This window comes from Lagopus muta, chromosome 2 (assembly GCF_023343835.1).
Source record: "Lagopus muta isolate bLagMut1 chromosome 2, bLagMut1 primary, whole genome shotgun sequence".
Classification (NCBI taxonomy): domain Eukaryota; kingdom Metazoa; phylum Chordata; class Aves; order Galliformes; family Phasianidae; genus Lagopus; species Lagopus muta.
The window spans coordinates 49,756,816-49,773,488 of record NC_064434.1 but is presented as its reverse complement, the minus strand read 5'-3'; the positions used below and the strand labels follow the sequence as shown (position 1 = coordinate 49,773,488).

Below are 16,673 nucleotides of genomic sequence, written 5' to 3'. Positions count from 1 at the left end.
AAAGCCATTCCCCCTTGTCCTATCACTACCAGACTGTGTGAAAATTTGCTCCCCTTCTTGATAGTAAGCTCCCTTCAAGAACTGGAAGTCCACTATGAGGTTGCTGCACAGCCTTCTCTTCTCCAAGATAAAGAAGCCCAACTTCCTCAATGTCTCTTGATAGAGGGGTTGCTCCAGCTCTTTGATCATAATTTGGACTCACTCCAACAGCTCTGCATCCTTCTTGTGCTTGGGACCCCTGGCCTGGACACAGTACTCCAGATAGGACCTCACAAGGGTGGAGCAGCAGGGAACAATCACCTCTCTTGCAGTGCTGGCCACTCCTCTTTTGATGCAGCCCAAGATACTGTTGGCCTTCTGGGCTGCAAGAGCACACTGCTGGTTCATGTCCAGTTTTTCATCCATCAGGACCCCCAAGTCCTTCTCCACAGGACTGTTCTCAATGAGTTCTTCTCCCAGTCTGTACTAGTATCTGAGATTGTTGTGACCCAAGTGCAACACCTCCCACTTGGTCTTGTTAAAACTCATTAGATTTTCATGTGCCCACTTTTTGAGTGTGTCCAGGTCCCTCTGGATGGTGTTTCTACCTTTTAGAGTGTTCAAGTACTTGAGTGTATATGTGTTAAAGGAAGTAGGAAAGGTCATAAAATAACTGACATGAAAATACTCAAGATCTGAATGCTCAGAGTGCTTGGAAACTTCAGTTCCATTAGCCAGGTGGCATTTCACCTATGTCTAGCTGTAGTGTGAAATGGCAGAAAACAACTTACTGCTTTGTATCCTTGAAAAGAAAGCTTCATTTTCCAGGATGAATCCTTCAAATTCAAATTGATAGCTCATTGTTCCTCTGAAACTGAGTCTCTTTTGCCATGGATTTCACTAGAAGTGCTGTTACATTTACAACCTTGCTATCCTGTGCATTCATTTTATAATCTGGAGTTTACCACTGGAACCACTGGACCTTTCCTTACAACATGAGTGCATGCATACATTCAAGCAAATTGTAAATACAACATCACAATTTTATATTCAGAAGCACAAATACAGATTTGGAAATTTCTTTGGTTACTACTGCACACTGAATTTATCTGTCCCAGACCCAGAAACCTTCTACGATAAGAGACAGATTCTGTGAAAATCCAAACTCAGAATAGGATGCTTGCCTTTCAGCACAGAAGGAATAAAATGCATTTAAAAGTGATAATGAATCAATAGGAGAAATAATGTGTTGAGCATATGTATTTTGCTTTGGTTTGGTTTTATTATGAAGCCTCTTATCTGCCATTTGTTTTGTTTTTGTTTTTCTCTTTGTTTAGGTGAAGTGGAATCTTCTGTGATAAAAGGTTGGTCAGATGCTTCCCTATAGATGGCAATTTTTTGCAACGTATATTCGGAGTAAACTAGTATGTCTGTGGTATGGATTCTGTCATTATTAACATTTCTATCTACCAACCACGAGTATTGTGCTTTAAGAAAATTACTGAATCAGAAATTCAATTTATAAAACTTGCTGAAATGTTGTCTCTTTGCAAGAATTAAATATTATCTAGAAAAGCTGAAAAAAGTCATATCAAACTGATAAAATTACTGTAACGATATCATTTGTAGCCTTGCCCTGTATACAGATTTTTTATTAATGTTTATGTGAATTACATGTATGTCTGCATAGAAATGGTGTTTAGAAATAAGAATATATAAGGAAAATTTATGGAGAAATAATGACAAGATGTAAGAACATACTACACTGTGCCAATGAAAAGACCTAAAATAAGGTCTACCTTTGAATCTTCTGAAAAAAATTACTTAGTTAACAAGTAACAAGACAAGAATGAAACAGGTAGGATTTATAATATAAATCTTCCCAGACTTGAAGACTGCCATGCTGAAACATAAAACTTTAGTTCAACTCCTATTAAATGAAAAAGAAAATGTGTTTAAAAGGCTTGGGATATTGTTGATAGGATGTAAAACTTTTAAAAACTAGGCACATTTTTACTCCAAATTGATAATTTGATAATAACAGGATAAGTTGATTGATTAGTTGATAATAACAAGATGTGTTACCTGGACTGTTTGACTTGAATTTGGTATCCATTGAATGGTAATACCAAAAGGTAAATATCTATCTTGAAGAATCTATCACCTGAGATTACAATCCAATTTTCTCTGAAGTGTAACTGGTTCAAGAGTGCATTTAGTGATACAATTTATCAGTCTCAATAGGGTATCCAAGGACTAAATAGGTTTGGAGACCAAGGCATCATCCAATGAATGATTTTTCATATTTGGACTGATGTTGTAGGAAAACATTCCATCTTAATCCATTGGTAAGATTTTCAAAAGGGTTCCCTTTCTCTTCTCCCATAAAGAGAAATGCATTGTTAATATGACAGTGGGTTCAGAATCTGAAGTTGCAGCATGTTGCTGTCAGAGCCCATAGGTACATGACTGAAAGAGGCCTACTCATCATAAGCCAATGTAGCTGTCTGATCTGGGATGTTTCAGAGGTTGTTTCATCCTTGTCTTCTTGTTACAAGATATTTCTTGGCTAAGACTTGATGAAGGAAGTGTCCTAAGACTCTACCAAAACACAGGCATAAATTTTCACAGAGGCATGTCTGCAAATAGCTTGTTACCATCTCCAGATTGCAGAAGATTTCCATTTCATCTCGATGACTACAGTCTGGCCTTTTTGTCATCTCTTTTTCTGGGTGACAAAAATAAAACATATCTGGCATGAAGCCATGGTTTTTCTCATGAGGCCACTATTAGGGTTGGACCAAAAGAAGGATCAGCAACTTTTGCCATATTTTGGATATGAAAATATTTGTAGCTAGATCCACAAAATCAACATTACACTTTTAGGCTTTAGAGTATTTTCTGTTTTCATTCAAAGGACCATTTCTGCATCATGGTCTTATCTACTCTGTGCAGCATTTCTGTCCACGGGAATTGTACTTTAGATGGCTCTTACAACAGGGCATTTGAACATCCTAAACAAATAGCAAGAGTGAGACCAAGTAGTACACTCCAGTAGAGGAACAGTTTGATTTTTTGCACATATTTAAGATAAATTTCTCTCAAATTTCAATCTGTAAATATGCATAGTAGATCAAATATTGTTGTACCTGTTTTTTAAGTATTTGTGTGGAAAGAACTTTCATGAATAAGCAGATGAGAGCTTCTGAAATATCTTCTCACCTATTTTGGGTATATGGATAAGCCCCATTTTATTTCTTTATTTGCTGGCAATTTTTATGAACACTAAAAAGTTACCACTAGATTTACTTTGTAATGTAAATATAGTAAATGCAAAAACATGAAGATTGTTGCTAATACAATACAATCACATACTAAAATCACATAATCACAGAATCACAGAATTGTAGGGGTTGGAAGGGACCTCCAGAGATCAACGAGTCCAACCCCCCTGCCAAAGCAGGTTCCCTACACCAGGTAGCACAGGTAGGCATCCAGGCAGGTCTTGAACCATCTCCAGAGAAGGAGACTCCACCACCTCCCCGGGCAGCCTGTTCCAGTGCTCTGTCACCCTCACTGTAAAGAAGTTCTTGTGCACATTTGTGTGGAACTTCCTATGCTGCAGTTTCCAGCCGTTTCCCCTTGTCCTGTCACCATTCACCACTGAAAAGAGTCCAGCCACACCATTCAGCCCCCCACACCTTAGACATTTATAGACCTGGATCAGGTCCCCTCTCAGTCTTCTTTTCTCAAAGCTGAAAAATAAAAGGATAGTGGTGAGGATACTCTGCAGTGATGAAAGTAGGAGAGAAGAGTGTAGTGATAATTACAAGCCCAAAGAAAGTGAAGATCACTTTTGTAGAGATGTAAATTGAAAGCAAAGATAATAATGCAAGTATTAAAAATGGGCTGGCATGTATAACAGAACTAGTATCAATCTCAGATTCCTTAAAAAAAGGATGAAAACACTTCCCTTCTTATTGCAATTATTTTTGCCATCCTGCCTTTCACTAATATTTATCTTTAGTAATTGGGAGTGTGAACATTCATAATGTCCAAGGAAACCATAATCTCAATCAGAGTTACTGAAAGATTGTACTGCAGAGGACTTTGCTGTCCTCAACAGTGAGTACTCTCAACACGACAAAACTGTGGTGCTTTCTCACAAAAGACAATTAGGTGTCTAATAATAGTTTCTTATAGGCTTAAAAAACTGCATTTATTTCTAGAACAATTGTTATGAGGGATAATATTGTTCATTTTCTAAGGGTTAGTTTAACCTTTAGAGATAAATCCATTTATTTTTAATCCACAAGTTTTTTCATATTTTTGTCTTTTTACTAAAATTTATTGCTACAGAAACAGAGATAAATATTTATTGTCTTTTGATGTGTGCATTTGGCATCAGATGTGAGACTTGTAAAGAGCTGAGAAACATGGTACACAAAATTGAAAATAATGACATGTAAAATATAGGCAAGTGCAAACACTTCAGTACTGTCAATGGATAAAATACAATTATTAAACTGGAACCTCACTCCAGTTAACATACATATAATTAGAAATTTAAATCTAAATACAAATTTGTTTAGCTTACTAGTGTACGTCTGACAAACAGCATTTGTAACATTTAATTCTGTATGTTAAAGTAGCATTTTCTTTTACTTCAACACAGGCAATGCATTCTGGCTCTGAAACATGAAACTCAGTCTTACGAAGAAGTTGTTCAAAATCTTTAAAAAATATGCTAACACTAGAGCTGTTTAGTTTTTAATCTTGCACTCTGAGGCTTAGTAAACTGATTTTACAAGATATTTTTCTTTATTTTTTATTTGGCCTTCAATGGAGTCCACCTCCTACCTCACTTCCAAAAATAAGTCCCTTTGTAAGAAATTCTCATTTAAAATAATACAGTGAACTTTGAGAACACTGAATCAGAAAAGTAACATTGTGGTATTGTTATGATCTCAGTATGAACAAATAAGTATGTATTGACATAAAATTATTCTATAACAGCAATCACATCAAACTTGACTTCCGTGATATCTAGACATTAGATAGACCTCTGTGAGTCAGAGCATCTGTATGAGATGGAAAGATTTATAAAATATAAAAACAGTTACATGAAATGGTCCTATTCTCTTTACTTTTTTTTTTTTTATTTAAAAAAAAAATGCAGTTAACAAATCATAGATTAAAATAAGAAGCCACACAAAAAAAAAAAAAAAAAAAAAAACACCAACAACACCAACACCAACCCCCCCCCCCCCCCCCCCCCCAAAAAAAAAAAAAGCCCCTCCAGAATTTTCTGTTACAAGAAACATTGCTAATTATAAATAAATTTTTTGGAAAGTATATCCCTCTTTCCACCCTGTCTTCTGTTCAGCTGAGAATGTATTTCCCTGATGATTAGGCTGGTAATTAATATGCTGATGACATGTAGTTCATGATCTTCTGAAAAGATTGGCAACTTCGAAGGACACAGTTCATTTCACTGACTTATCCTCAGCAGCTCTGGCCAAACTTTTCCACATTTTTAAAAAGAATTGTAATTTATAAAAGATAATAATTTACTCTTACCATAGCTTATATCGGCAGAACTGCTAGAAAAACTTCACATTGATAGCTAACATCATATCTATCCCTTCTTCTTGGGAAAAATACAGAAAATACAACATCATTTTCTATCATCTAGAAGTTCTCTTGTAATTCAGTAAAAAAATCTGGAATTATGAAGAAAGCAAATGGGTCTTCTAGAAATAATACTCATGTTTAGAAAATATTTATGCAAAGAAATAAACATTTTCCAACCAGAAAGTTGGTAATATACTAGAGAAAAGAAATTCAAAGTAAAATAGATGCAATCTGAAAACTGAATTGCTGGTGTGGTTGTCATATTCTAGAAATCAATTATTCAGTTCCATTCATCCCTAAAGTATATATCCATTTGTACTGGTAACTCCTTCTGAATTCAGTTTCTTTTATGTTGCCATATGGTAATGTTCAATTTTCTGCATATGAATTCCTATTACAGATCTCTGTAAAAGGCTTTCACTGTCTCCCTAGGTTGCCCTTTACTACAAAGCATTTGGTGTATCATTGTGTGAAGTATACACTGTGTTAAAAGATGAAAATCCTTGACTGGTTCTATTCTCAGATGTTAAACTGCTTTTACAGATATGTGTTCTTTACATATTTTGTGGCATCCATTTCTGTTGCTAATACTCTTTTAACAATCTTGCCTTGTTTTCTTACTATCATGAATACTGTAATAGCATATCCACTATGAAATAGTATTTTATAACATTTTTTAACATAAGGAAAATATTTTCCATATTATCCAGGTGAAATAAAACTGCATATTCTAGGGAATAGGGATGCTCAATTATAGCTCTTTTCTCAGTTGAAAAATGGTGATTGAGCTTCAATTTGAGTTGGAACATTTTAATCCAAAGTTGCTGGCTATTTCTTCAAAGATATGCAGAGAGCTTTGAACAACAAGGGTAGCTGTTCAAAGCTGAGATGAAGTGTAGCAGAGGTTTTCAGGTGTTTAAGCTATCCTCTTAAACCATGGAAAATCTTAGGTGAATCTACCCATGTTATCATAGTGTATAACATTTGTGTTCTAGCAGTGAGGTCTCAGGATGGTCTTACTGAAAAAAAAGGGAGCGTTAGGCAGCTTCCCCTCTGCCTGGGAGCTTGCTGTACCAGAGACTGATGTCTGATCTAGTAAGTGAGAGCTAAGAAAGGACAGGGAGAAGATATACACACACATATATATATGCATATATATATAACATTCATTTCAATCATTTTCCAGGTGGAAAAAGGTTTCTGTTGTACTAGATTTCTCCTCATCTCTAGATAGTTTTATCTCCACTGCCTATAAAGATATTTACTGAGAACTTATCTGGTGAGATTACAAAAAAAGGAGAAGTTTGAAAGTCCATTTGAAACACAAATAAACCTACAGTACCAAAATTCAGGGTCCTGCATATTCAAATAAACTCAAATCCCTATGACAGTTCCAGATAGAGACTGTTGCAAGTGGGGCCCTATGCCTGTGACCTTTAGATTCAGTATCTTTCTCTTGCTTGCCAAGACTTTAAACAAAAAAACCCTCTTAGCAAATCTAGAAACAAATAATACAAATTGGCATGATAATAGATTAAGACAGGATTTGCAAAGCTTGCACTTTTAAAGCTGAGAATAGGAAGTGTGATTATTCTCTCGCTTTCTTTTTTTGTGTGTGGTTTTTAATTCACACACACAGAAATTAGATATTGTTTGCATTTTGTCTGTGTAAGATTACATTCAATTACATGCAGATTATGATAAAATTGATTATGAAAAACATCATTTAAAACTGGTTAAATAACATCTGTTTGAGATGGAATTCGTAAGAAGAAATTTATCACAATCATTTTACTCCTACAGAAAGAAAAGGACAACCTGCATTTTGATTCCATTGTTCCATCTCTAATTCATTTTTTCTTTTCTGGAGAAATGGGTTTTATGTATGTGTAGCACTTTTTAAAATGCAAGTTTAATTAAATTTCTTTTTCATTTCAGAATCAGGATACAAAATTGTAATTGGGGAACAAAAAAAAGAAGGGAGGGGGGTGGAGGAGTCTTAGCATATAATATACTTTTAATAGAATAGAAACTACTTGTGTAAAATATCTTCCACTTTTAATTCTTTCCAAAATCCAGTCACTACAATTCCTCCATAAAGTAACTGTCTGTCTATAGTCTTCCTGAAATATGTTAGTGCAGCTTATAGCATCCAAGATCATTAATCACACAAAACAGTCAAAACATTTCTTTTAAGAAATTATTTTTTTTACTGCAAATTGAAACTTTACCAGAGGGGGAAAAAAAACCTCCAAACATAAAAAATGCCTCTGAAATAAAAGTTTGGGCAACTATGTCAAGTCTCATGTGCTCTGGTAAACTGGAGCTTTCAAGCTGAACTTCATCTCTTAGGACCACAACCATTACCTTTTTTTGGTGGAGCACACAGCACATACCTCAAATAAACATATTCTTAATTAACTATATAATAGCTCCTATGTTTACAGATAATTCTTCAGCTGTGGAAGAAACTTTTTCTTTCATCTCAGTTTTTCAGGACAAAGAAATATTTTATTATTTTTCTAAAAGACAATTTTGTATTGAAACATTATGAAGTACTACATTTTTAATCAGTCATGGTAAATGAAATAAGAAAATACCAAAATATATTAACAATAAAATGGGAGGGGGGGAAGAAAAAGAGGGGGAGGAAGAAGGGGGGAGTGAAGATCAGTGACACCCATCAGTGATTTTGCAGTAATAATAGTGATACAGCTCTACTCAGCACAAATTTCTAAAGCTATTTTATTCTATAGCAATGTGTAATGATATTTCAAACATAGCAGTGTGAAAAATTTGGATATAATAAATTGTCTTGTATATAATCACAGAATGACAGAATTGTTCAGGTTGGAAAAGACCTCAAAGACCGTCAAGTCCAAACGCAAATAACGCTAAAAAAAATTATGGAAATTTTGGAACAGTAGCTTATAATAACATCTTTATGTGGACTAGGGTGTTTTGCTGATATAAAAATAGCATACACTCTGTTCTGAAAATACCTTCTTTCAAATGTATCTCTTTTGGTGCATGCTCTGCTAAAAATAAAATAAAATAAAATACCACACCAGGATCAAAGCACTGCTTAGCAAGATGAGGAAGATGTCCGCAGGTCATCAGCAATGCATTTATATTACAGACTGGTGAAATTACAATAGTGTGGGAACATCTGAATATCTCCTGAACTAGAATCTAATTAGTTTATTTGTGTCCCATTTTGGCATTATAAAAAGATTAAAATATATCAGCAAGGCAAGGTTAAGTCTCTATATTCTAAGAGGAACTCCTTAGTAGGAAAGCCTACTTGCTTGCTGTTTGCTACTGAATATAAGTTGCTATGAAATACTCAAGGGTCATGCTCTCTCTGTTTCTGATAGCTTTTAAGTGACACAGAACAAACTATGAAGTGGAGGAAATAAAGACAATGTGAAGTAGACAAGCTTCACTGAATAGATTTAGGAGCAGTCAGAATCAATTCACAGTTCTGGCTGAATACATACTGAACAGAATGTTTGTGCTAATAAAAATGAGAAATGTTCTTCTGTGACCTATCCTGTGTAGTCTTACACAGGACATGAGACATATGCTGTACAATTCTAAAGAATATATATATATATATATATATATATACACATAAATTTTAATTTTCACTCCAAATTGTGGTTGTAATTTCAAAAGTGTTACGTACTTAAGAGGCACTTTGGCCTGATATATCATACAGTGGATGAGCACACAATCCCTTCAGTATTTTTGCGGATAAGAGATAACTTCTTATCACATTTGCATGCCTTCAGAAATTGCTCAGTACCCCAACCTGAAGTTTCTGCAAGTCTGCAGAACAGGATGAGATCTAAGGAAACACCATGGATAAGACTATTAAACCAGCAAGATTTAGGGAAGGATCTACATTTGTTGTATGTGTCACTCAGATTTGTTAACAGTGAATGTGAGTACTTAAATCCTCCTATAATATTACATTGGTTTTGGAGCATAGATATATGTACAACACACCATTTTTATTTCCCAATTAAGGATTTTCGATTATTTCTTTATATTTTCCCCAATTATGCCTGTTGCAATTTTTTTTCTTTCCTCTAGACTACAGCTAATGATGTATTAGTAGTTAGCTAGAAGTTGCTCAAACACACAAATTCCTTTATTCTCCTCCTAGCCCCATAAGAATAACTGTCACCATCACCAGCTGGTACTATCTAGATTAAAAATAGACATCAGCTGCACAATTGCAAATTCCTCCTGAGGATACCAGCAGCAGGAGAGTTGACTATAATTCTTCATACAGACAGCATCAAGAAACATTAGAAATGACATTCCTCTCATCTTCTAAAGCTCTTAACACCACTCACTCTTGTCTTGCCCTCAGTATCAGTTTCCATCATCTCTTCAGGATAATCAGCTGCCTTCTACTAATTAGTCTTGATGAACTAGCATGGATATAGTCCCATTAAATTGCTGGCAATAGATGCAAGGGTTTTGACTTCTCAAAAGCAAATTATTAACCTCTGATACATCAGAACTATCAGTAGGACTCATTCTCCTTTTCATACTTCAATAAAAAAAGTGTCAAAGCACTAGAGGTACATATTTCTGTGTTTCCTGTGAGTGAAAATGAAAAAGAAAACCAACTGGTAAAATTTCCTTAGGAAAAAAGAAAAAAAAGAGTATTGCCATTTCAAATGAAATTCCACCAGTTCAACTATACTTTTAAGCAGTAAAGTTGCTGAACCTAATTTCCATGTTTACTACAGTATTTAAGTATAAAAAGGATTACTTAAACATCAGAATGTAATATTAAATGACAAACATCAGAGTTAAATTCCCAGTGCTTTTGCTGACTTCCCGAGTTACATTGAGTGAATCTGTCTTGTGTTTTCCGGTAGGAAAAATAATTCATTTCTTCCTCACTTTGGCTCTTTTGCCATTGGCACTTTGACTTTTGTTATTTTCTCTTTTTAACATAGTATAATATACAGCATTATTATTTTATTTTATAGTTTTATTCTTTTATTTTAGGCTGTTCTTATAGTATTGTATTATGGCAGCAACTATCAGCCACAGCCCCTGTTAACCAGAAAAGCTGTGAGAAGCAATTTGGCCTTGCTAAGACTGCTCCTAGACTGCTCCTCCAGCTCATTTTCCATCTTACAGGTGACATACACCTTAAAACAAGAAAAACAAAGCAAAACAACAACAACAACGACGACAACAACAAACAAAACTCACAAAGTGACTAGCAAAATACAAAGTCAGCAACAGGAGAGCAGACAAAAGCCGATGAAGAAGGAAATTGTGTTGACAGAAACATAAGAATCTCTTTGTGCTAAGCCATGCTGGGGTGGTGCTTCTTCAGTCATGCTCTAGTAAATTCACAGATCGCCGAGCCCATCCTGCATCAGAGAACTGCATTCTTTTTTCCAACCCAGATTTTCCCGTATCTGGGGCTTCACAGTACATAGCCAGTGCCAGGTTGTTTTTAGACACTGCAAATTGTTGATAGTAGAAATCAGCTTGGTGAGGGGTGGGGGTAAGATAATGTCAAAATTACATCTTCAACAGGGATTTTCAGTAAAGCTGCCTGGAATACAGATCCTCAGAAGATTTTGAGAGCCTGTTCTGGGTATATTGGCCTGCTAAAATATCTCCATTAAGCATCTTTAGTCAGTAAGAGGTCTACTAGTTTCCCTTCTAGAAGTTATTTAAAACAAAAAAAAAAACATCTATGTTCTATATATCCACACAGCACTCAAGTTCTAGAGAAACTAGTGTCAATCAATACCCATATTTAAAAAAATAAAGTACTTATCCATTCAAAATCTAAGAAACAAAAAAATGAAAGACAATTTTCACATCTGTCTGATAAATAAAAAAGAAAACAATAAAATACAGCTTTGAAATACATACTCCTTTCCAATAATGTAATAAACCGTGCTGTCATCTCATAATCAGGATGGTTGCCGTGGTGATGAAGATTATCCTTGCTGCTACTTGATTCTGTCATTTTTCTAAAAATGAATTAATAATATTTAGGATTTATTAACAATGGGTCACATTGATAGAAATAAATTGCATACTTTAAACTGGTCATGTATGTCTTCTATAATATTGTAGCCACTTTGTCAACTCAGCAATAAGATATGATATGATTACTAGAAAATTAAAGCTCTTTGTCTTAAAGGATGAGGCAGTATAAAACTGATCAGAGAAAAACATCAGTAGAATAATCTAATGTGTTTATTTATTTTAAATCTTTCAGAGTTAGCTAACAGTCTCTACTTCTTTTCTTGTAGATTAATCAAGATCAGCATATATTGAAACTAGATTTACTTATGCTGGGAAAATTTATATCGTAATGCATTAGAACTGATGTCTTTCAGGCTATTGTATTTTATGACAGTTCTAAGTATAATGGGAAGTTTGTGAAGAGATCTTAATGATGGCATATTTTGCAATACATAAAAATACATATACAAACTTATGCACTATGAAGATCACTTCAAGGAATTTCTATAGAGTTTTGTGCAATATATGGAATCCTAAATAGCAGAAAATTAGGTGAAATTATCACTGTTGCTCTCTAGCAAGTATCACTTTATATGCATTACTGCAGTGCTTATGTCAGTAAAATTAATTACTGACAAAATATGAAGCTGATTTAGATGGCCACCTCTACAATCATTGTTTCATATATATTTCGCAGACAAAAGTAAGAAAAAGAAAATTGCTAAAATCACAAAGTTTTAAAACCTTTTTTTAAAAAATACCTATTTATACTTTTTTTTTTTTTTTCCAAGAAAAGGATTTCTTTTTCTTTTTCTTTTTTTTTTTTGATAGAGAAATACATTAAAGGTAATGGGAACCCAGTGGAGTTGAGTCATCTTGAGTCATGTAAGGATAGGTCAAGGGTAAACGGCTTTGAACTGAAAGACGGTAGACTTAGATTGGAGATAAAGAAGACATTTATTATTTTTTTATAGTGAGGGTGGTGAGACAGGGGAACAGGTTGCTGAGAGAGATTTTGAATGAACCCTTCCAAGGATCAAGTCCTACTGTCCACTCCTCTTTTAATGCAGCCCAGAATATAGTTGGCTTTCTGGGCTGCAAGTGCACATTCCTGGCTTATGTCCCCCTACTTGTCTACCAGGATGCCCAAGTCCATTTCAGCAGGGGTACTCTCAAGGAGATCTTCCCCCAGTTTGTATAAATAACTGGGATTGCCCCAACCCCAAGTACAGTACCTTACACTTGGCCTTGTTGAACCTCATAAAATTCTCATGGGTCCACTTCTCCAACTGTCCAGATCCCTCTGGGAAGCCTCAATGGCTTCCCTATCCTCCAATGTGTCAACTGTAACACTCAGCTTGGATGCCCCTGTTACATTGCAGGGGGGCTGGACTAGATGGCCTTCAGAGATCCCATCCAATTCTAAGGATTCTATGATTTTTATATTAGTCTCTGTAGAACGTGATTTGTCACTCTGTGAGCCACAATCATATCTTTATGTAGAATGACCTTTGAGCTGGCTGAGATATGACTCCTATATATATATTGTTGTGCAAAGGAAGTAACTGAACTTTCTTAAACGCATTGTAAGGAAGGTAATCTGGAGCAGTGGCATGGAGAATTTCTCAGATATGCTCAGAATCGGGGAGTAATCATGTAGCTGCAAATAATCTATCTTGCACTATTTCTATGATCATGTTACAGAAACCAGTTTAAGTATCCTTGTGAGCAGAACAAGAGGGAAATGTTTGAAAATCTAGCAATAGGATTCTCTCAGTAGATGGAAAAATTATCCTCATATATTTGCGTGAAGAAAAATAATCCAAGCTCAGCTGAAGTACTGTAAATCAATATAAGATGATTTTTTCCTAATCACCACATTTGAGGTTTGTAGAACAAAAAATGAACTACGCACCCAAACTACAAAGTACAAGACAAAAATAGAACAAAAGTCCTTTTGGCTCATTGACATCATATAATTAGCTTAGTTATGCTGCCATACATAGGCAGCTAACACTAATACATATTTTTTCCTTTGTTATCATTTATCTCCATGAAATACTATCCTTTCTGATGGCTACATAGCCTGATTTTGTAGCATAGTTATGTTTCTTGTGAACAAAGCAAAATCTTTATTTTAGATGACTTACACCATTCAATAAAAACATTCTATATTTATTTATAATGCACAAATCAATATTGAAAAGAGAAAATACCATTTGCTACTATATCTCTTTGACAGTGCATGTTCTGTTACAACTGGAGCAAATAACTAGTGGGATAAACAGAACATTTCTATTCTCTTTAACAAATATTAGAGTAACTGCTTAGAGTTGAGATGTAATATGTGCAGCTTTTAATCTGTTGTTTTACTTTGAAGACCAGAACACATGTTATTTAGAATCTAAAGATCAAATCTTACCCTTGAAAAAAGGAAGTAATGGACTCTGGTGAGATTTGTATGTGATTTTGTCAAAGATCTGTTTGGTCCAGTATTTTATACCAGTTTTCCACTGCAGGAAAATATGTATATTACCATAAACTAGATGCTCTGTTAAATATTATGAATGTATTTGGCACTTCTAACAAATGTCCTTTAAATTTCTACCACTGAAAGCAAACAGCATCATGAAATCTTGATTTAATTCTGGTTTGCTTTTCCTAAATTTCACATTTTTCATTTTCTGTATTATTGTGGTTTTGGCACAAACAGGACTGTAGAAAAAATAACTACGAAGTTATATAGCAGTAAGAACAGTATCAATGTCACGTAAGAAATTTTACTTACAAAGGGTCGCATAGCAAGGACATATGAATACTATACTACTTTTTCTTCTAACAAGGCAGATCTTAGTTAAGGTATTTATGAAATGTGCTTTAGTATACAGCATGCTTAAAATGAGTCATTCTCAGAAACTCTGATCCCTAACCCAGCAACTTTTAGATGCGTTTGTAAATTTATGTACAGCACTGAGTCCATCTTTTGTCATGAGTTGAAGTTACCGACTGAGAATCTGAGCTTTAAAAACCTGGAACATGCAGTGAAAACATTACTTTTGAATTAACTTTACCTTTGAAAGTTAATTTGTAAAATACAAAATACTAATCCTGGCAAGCAACTAGAGATACATAGAGAAAAATGCTGAATAAAATCATGTTTTTTTCTGATTCATAACCAACATATGTTATTATATAGCTGTTGCTGATGAGCACAACATGTTCTTGACTTTAAAAGCGCTACTGCTGCTCAATTTAAATCAGAATGATTATTAAAGTAATTTACTCTTGTGATTCTTGTCTACATATCTTGTACGTGAATGTATATATAGGCATATATAAATGAAAAATGATATATACACTGATAAACAAATTTTATTGTATATACTTAAGAATATGCAGATTATAAAGTCATTGTGTTAAAATTACTTTAATAGTCATGATTAAATTCTGCATTGCATTGCTTTCAGAAATTCATAAAGAGAAAACAGAGAGATATGAAAAACGAACAACACCAAAAGGTAATTCTTTGTCTATTTACCTACACACGTGTGTAATATATGCTGTCTTTGCCAACTGCATGTGTTATAATTATCATATTATAAAATAATCCAGAGATTAATTGGCACAGACTGTAAATAATGAGAACTTCATATATGCCTTGGCATTAACAAATAGTGTCATTTTAAATTTGTGGGGTTATATTGGAAACTCAAATTCATAATAAAATTATCTTGTCTGAATCTATCCAGGACTGTTTTTATAGCAAAAGTGCAAGAAGATAGAGTGCAGACAAACTTTCTCTGGTGCAAAATACCTTTAGTGCATTGGGCAAGAAAGAAAGTATATTTATAGACCGGTGGGTGCCACCCAAGTTAGACATAGTTAAGAGTGAGCAAGGTGTGTATGAAAGATAAGAAAAATCTCCACTATAAGAACCTACTTTTTTAGAGTGTCCTCTAACCGGCACTTTCAAAAAATCTATAACGGAGCTGGCTCCAACTGGTTTTCAGAGGTCAGATAAACAAATATGTTTCCTGGGATACGTGCAGATTTTTTGCGTAATGAAACCTCCTCAGAAAGTCTAGGCCAAATAAAATTTGATGAGCATCTCTCTCTCTCATGTACCAATGCTGTGCTCAGTAATGGCAAGAGAAAGCAACGGGAGTCTCATTAAAAGTAATGTGCATATACATACACTCTCCCTTACACAGTTATATCCTTTATATACATATATTTTCTTCATAGGTTTTTATAGTATTTTACAACTCTAGTGGTAACTTTTCAGCTCTGTGCTAATCAGGGTCGTGTGTAGTGCCTAGAATCTCTTCCCAAGTACTTAATAAATCATGTAGTATGGAAATGATTTTTTTAGGATGCCACTAGGTTAGCTGAGTAATAACTAACTCAGATCCATTAGCAAAGGATTCTAGTTAGGGACTTTTCAAAACTTGTATTCTAAAAATACAGATGAAACTGCAGCCTTGACCAAAACAGACTGTTGTGTACAGCACTGTCTATAGAGAAATGCTTTGCTTTACATGGAGGAATGTTACTGTGGCAAAGATAATCACAAAAATGTTATAAGATTGCAGAAAGAAAGACACTGACGTGTCATCAGTTAAGTCTCTTTTCGCAATCTTATAATGCTGTTTTAATTATATGCTGCACTGAAACACAGGACAATTTTTTTTGTTTCTAATATTTCATAGAATCACAGAATATTTTGGGATGAAAGTGTCCTTCAATAACCAGGCCCAATCAATGAATATACAGATGGTATAGTATATCCAGGAGTATATCTGATGCAATTATGACACTAGAGTAAGGAATAGAGAACACTCACCCTATTCTGGACTCACATAATAAACTCCCATGGAGTAGATCTCCAGAAGAGATCCTTCCCCCCCCTGGCAGTCAGTTCTTAAATGGGTCTAAGAGATGTGCAACCAGGCTCCACCTCTTCCTGCAGCACAGGTGAATTGCCTTCCCCTGTGCTCCCATGGCTGACTCATTGCTCACCTCAGGTGATCAATCAGAGGTTC

At 34.7% G+C, this 16,673-nt stretch overlaps 1 protein-coding gene across 11 annotated transcripts in view; it reads left to right on the top strand.

Annotated features, from left to right (window-relative positions):
* Positions 1-16,673, top strand: part of TRDN (triadin) — a 208,688-nt gene that overhangs the window by 47,758 nt on the left and 144,257 nt on the right. For 10 of the 11 annotated variants that reach the window (XM_048937079.1, XM_048937077.1, XM_048937080.1 and 7 more), the window contains 2 exons: positions 1,317-1,343; positions 15,099-15,149. In XM_048937079.1, the coding sequence (XP_048793036.1) occupies positions 1,317-1,343; positions 15,099-15,149 (78 nt within the window). The remainder of the gene's footprint in view (positions 1-1,316; positions 1,344-15,098; positions 15,150-16,673) is intronic. The other variant, XM_048937084.1, reaches the window with a different exon arrangement.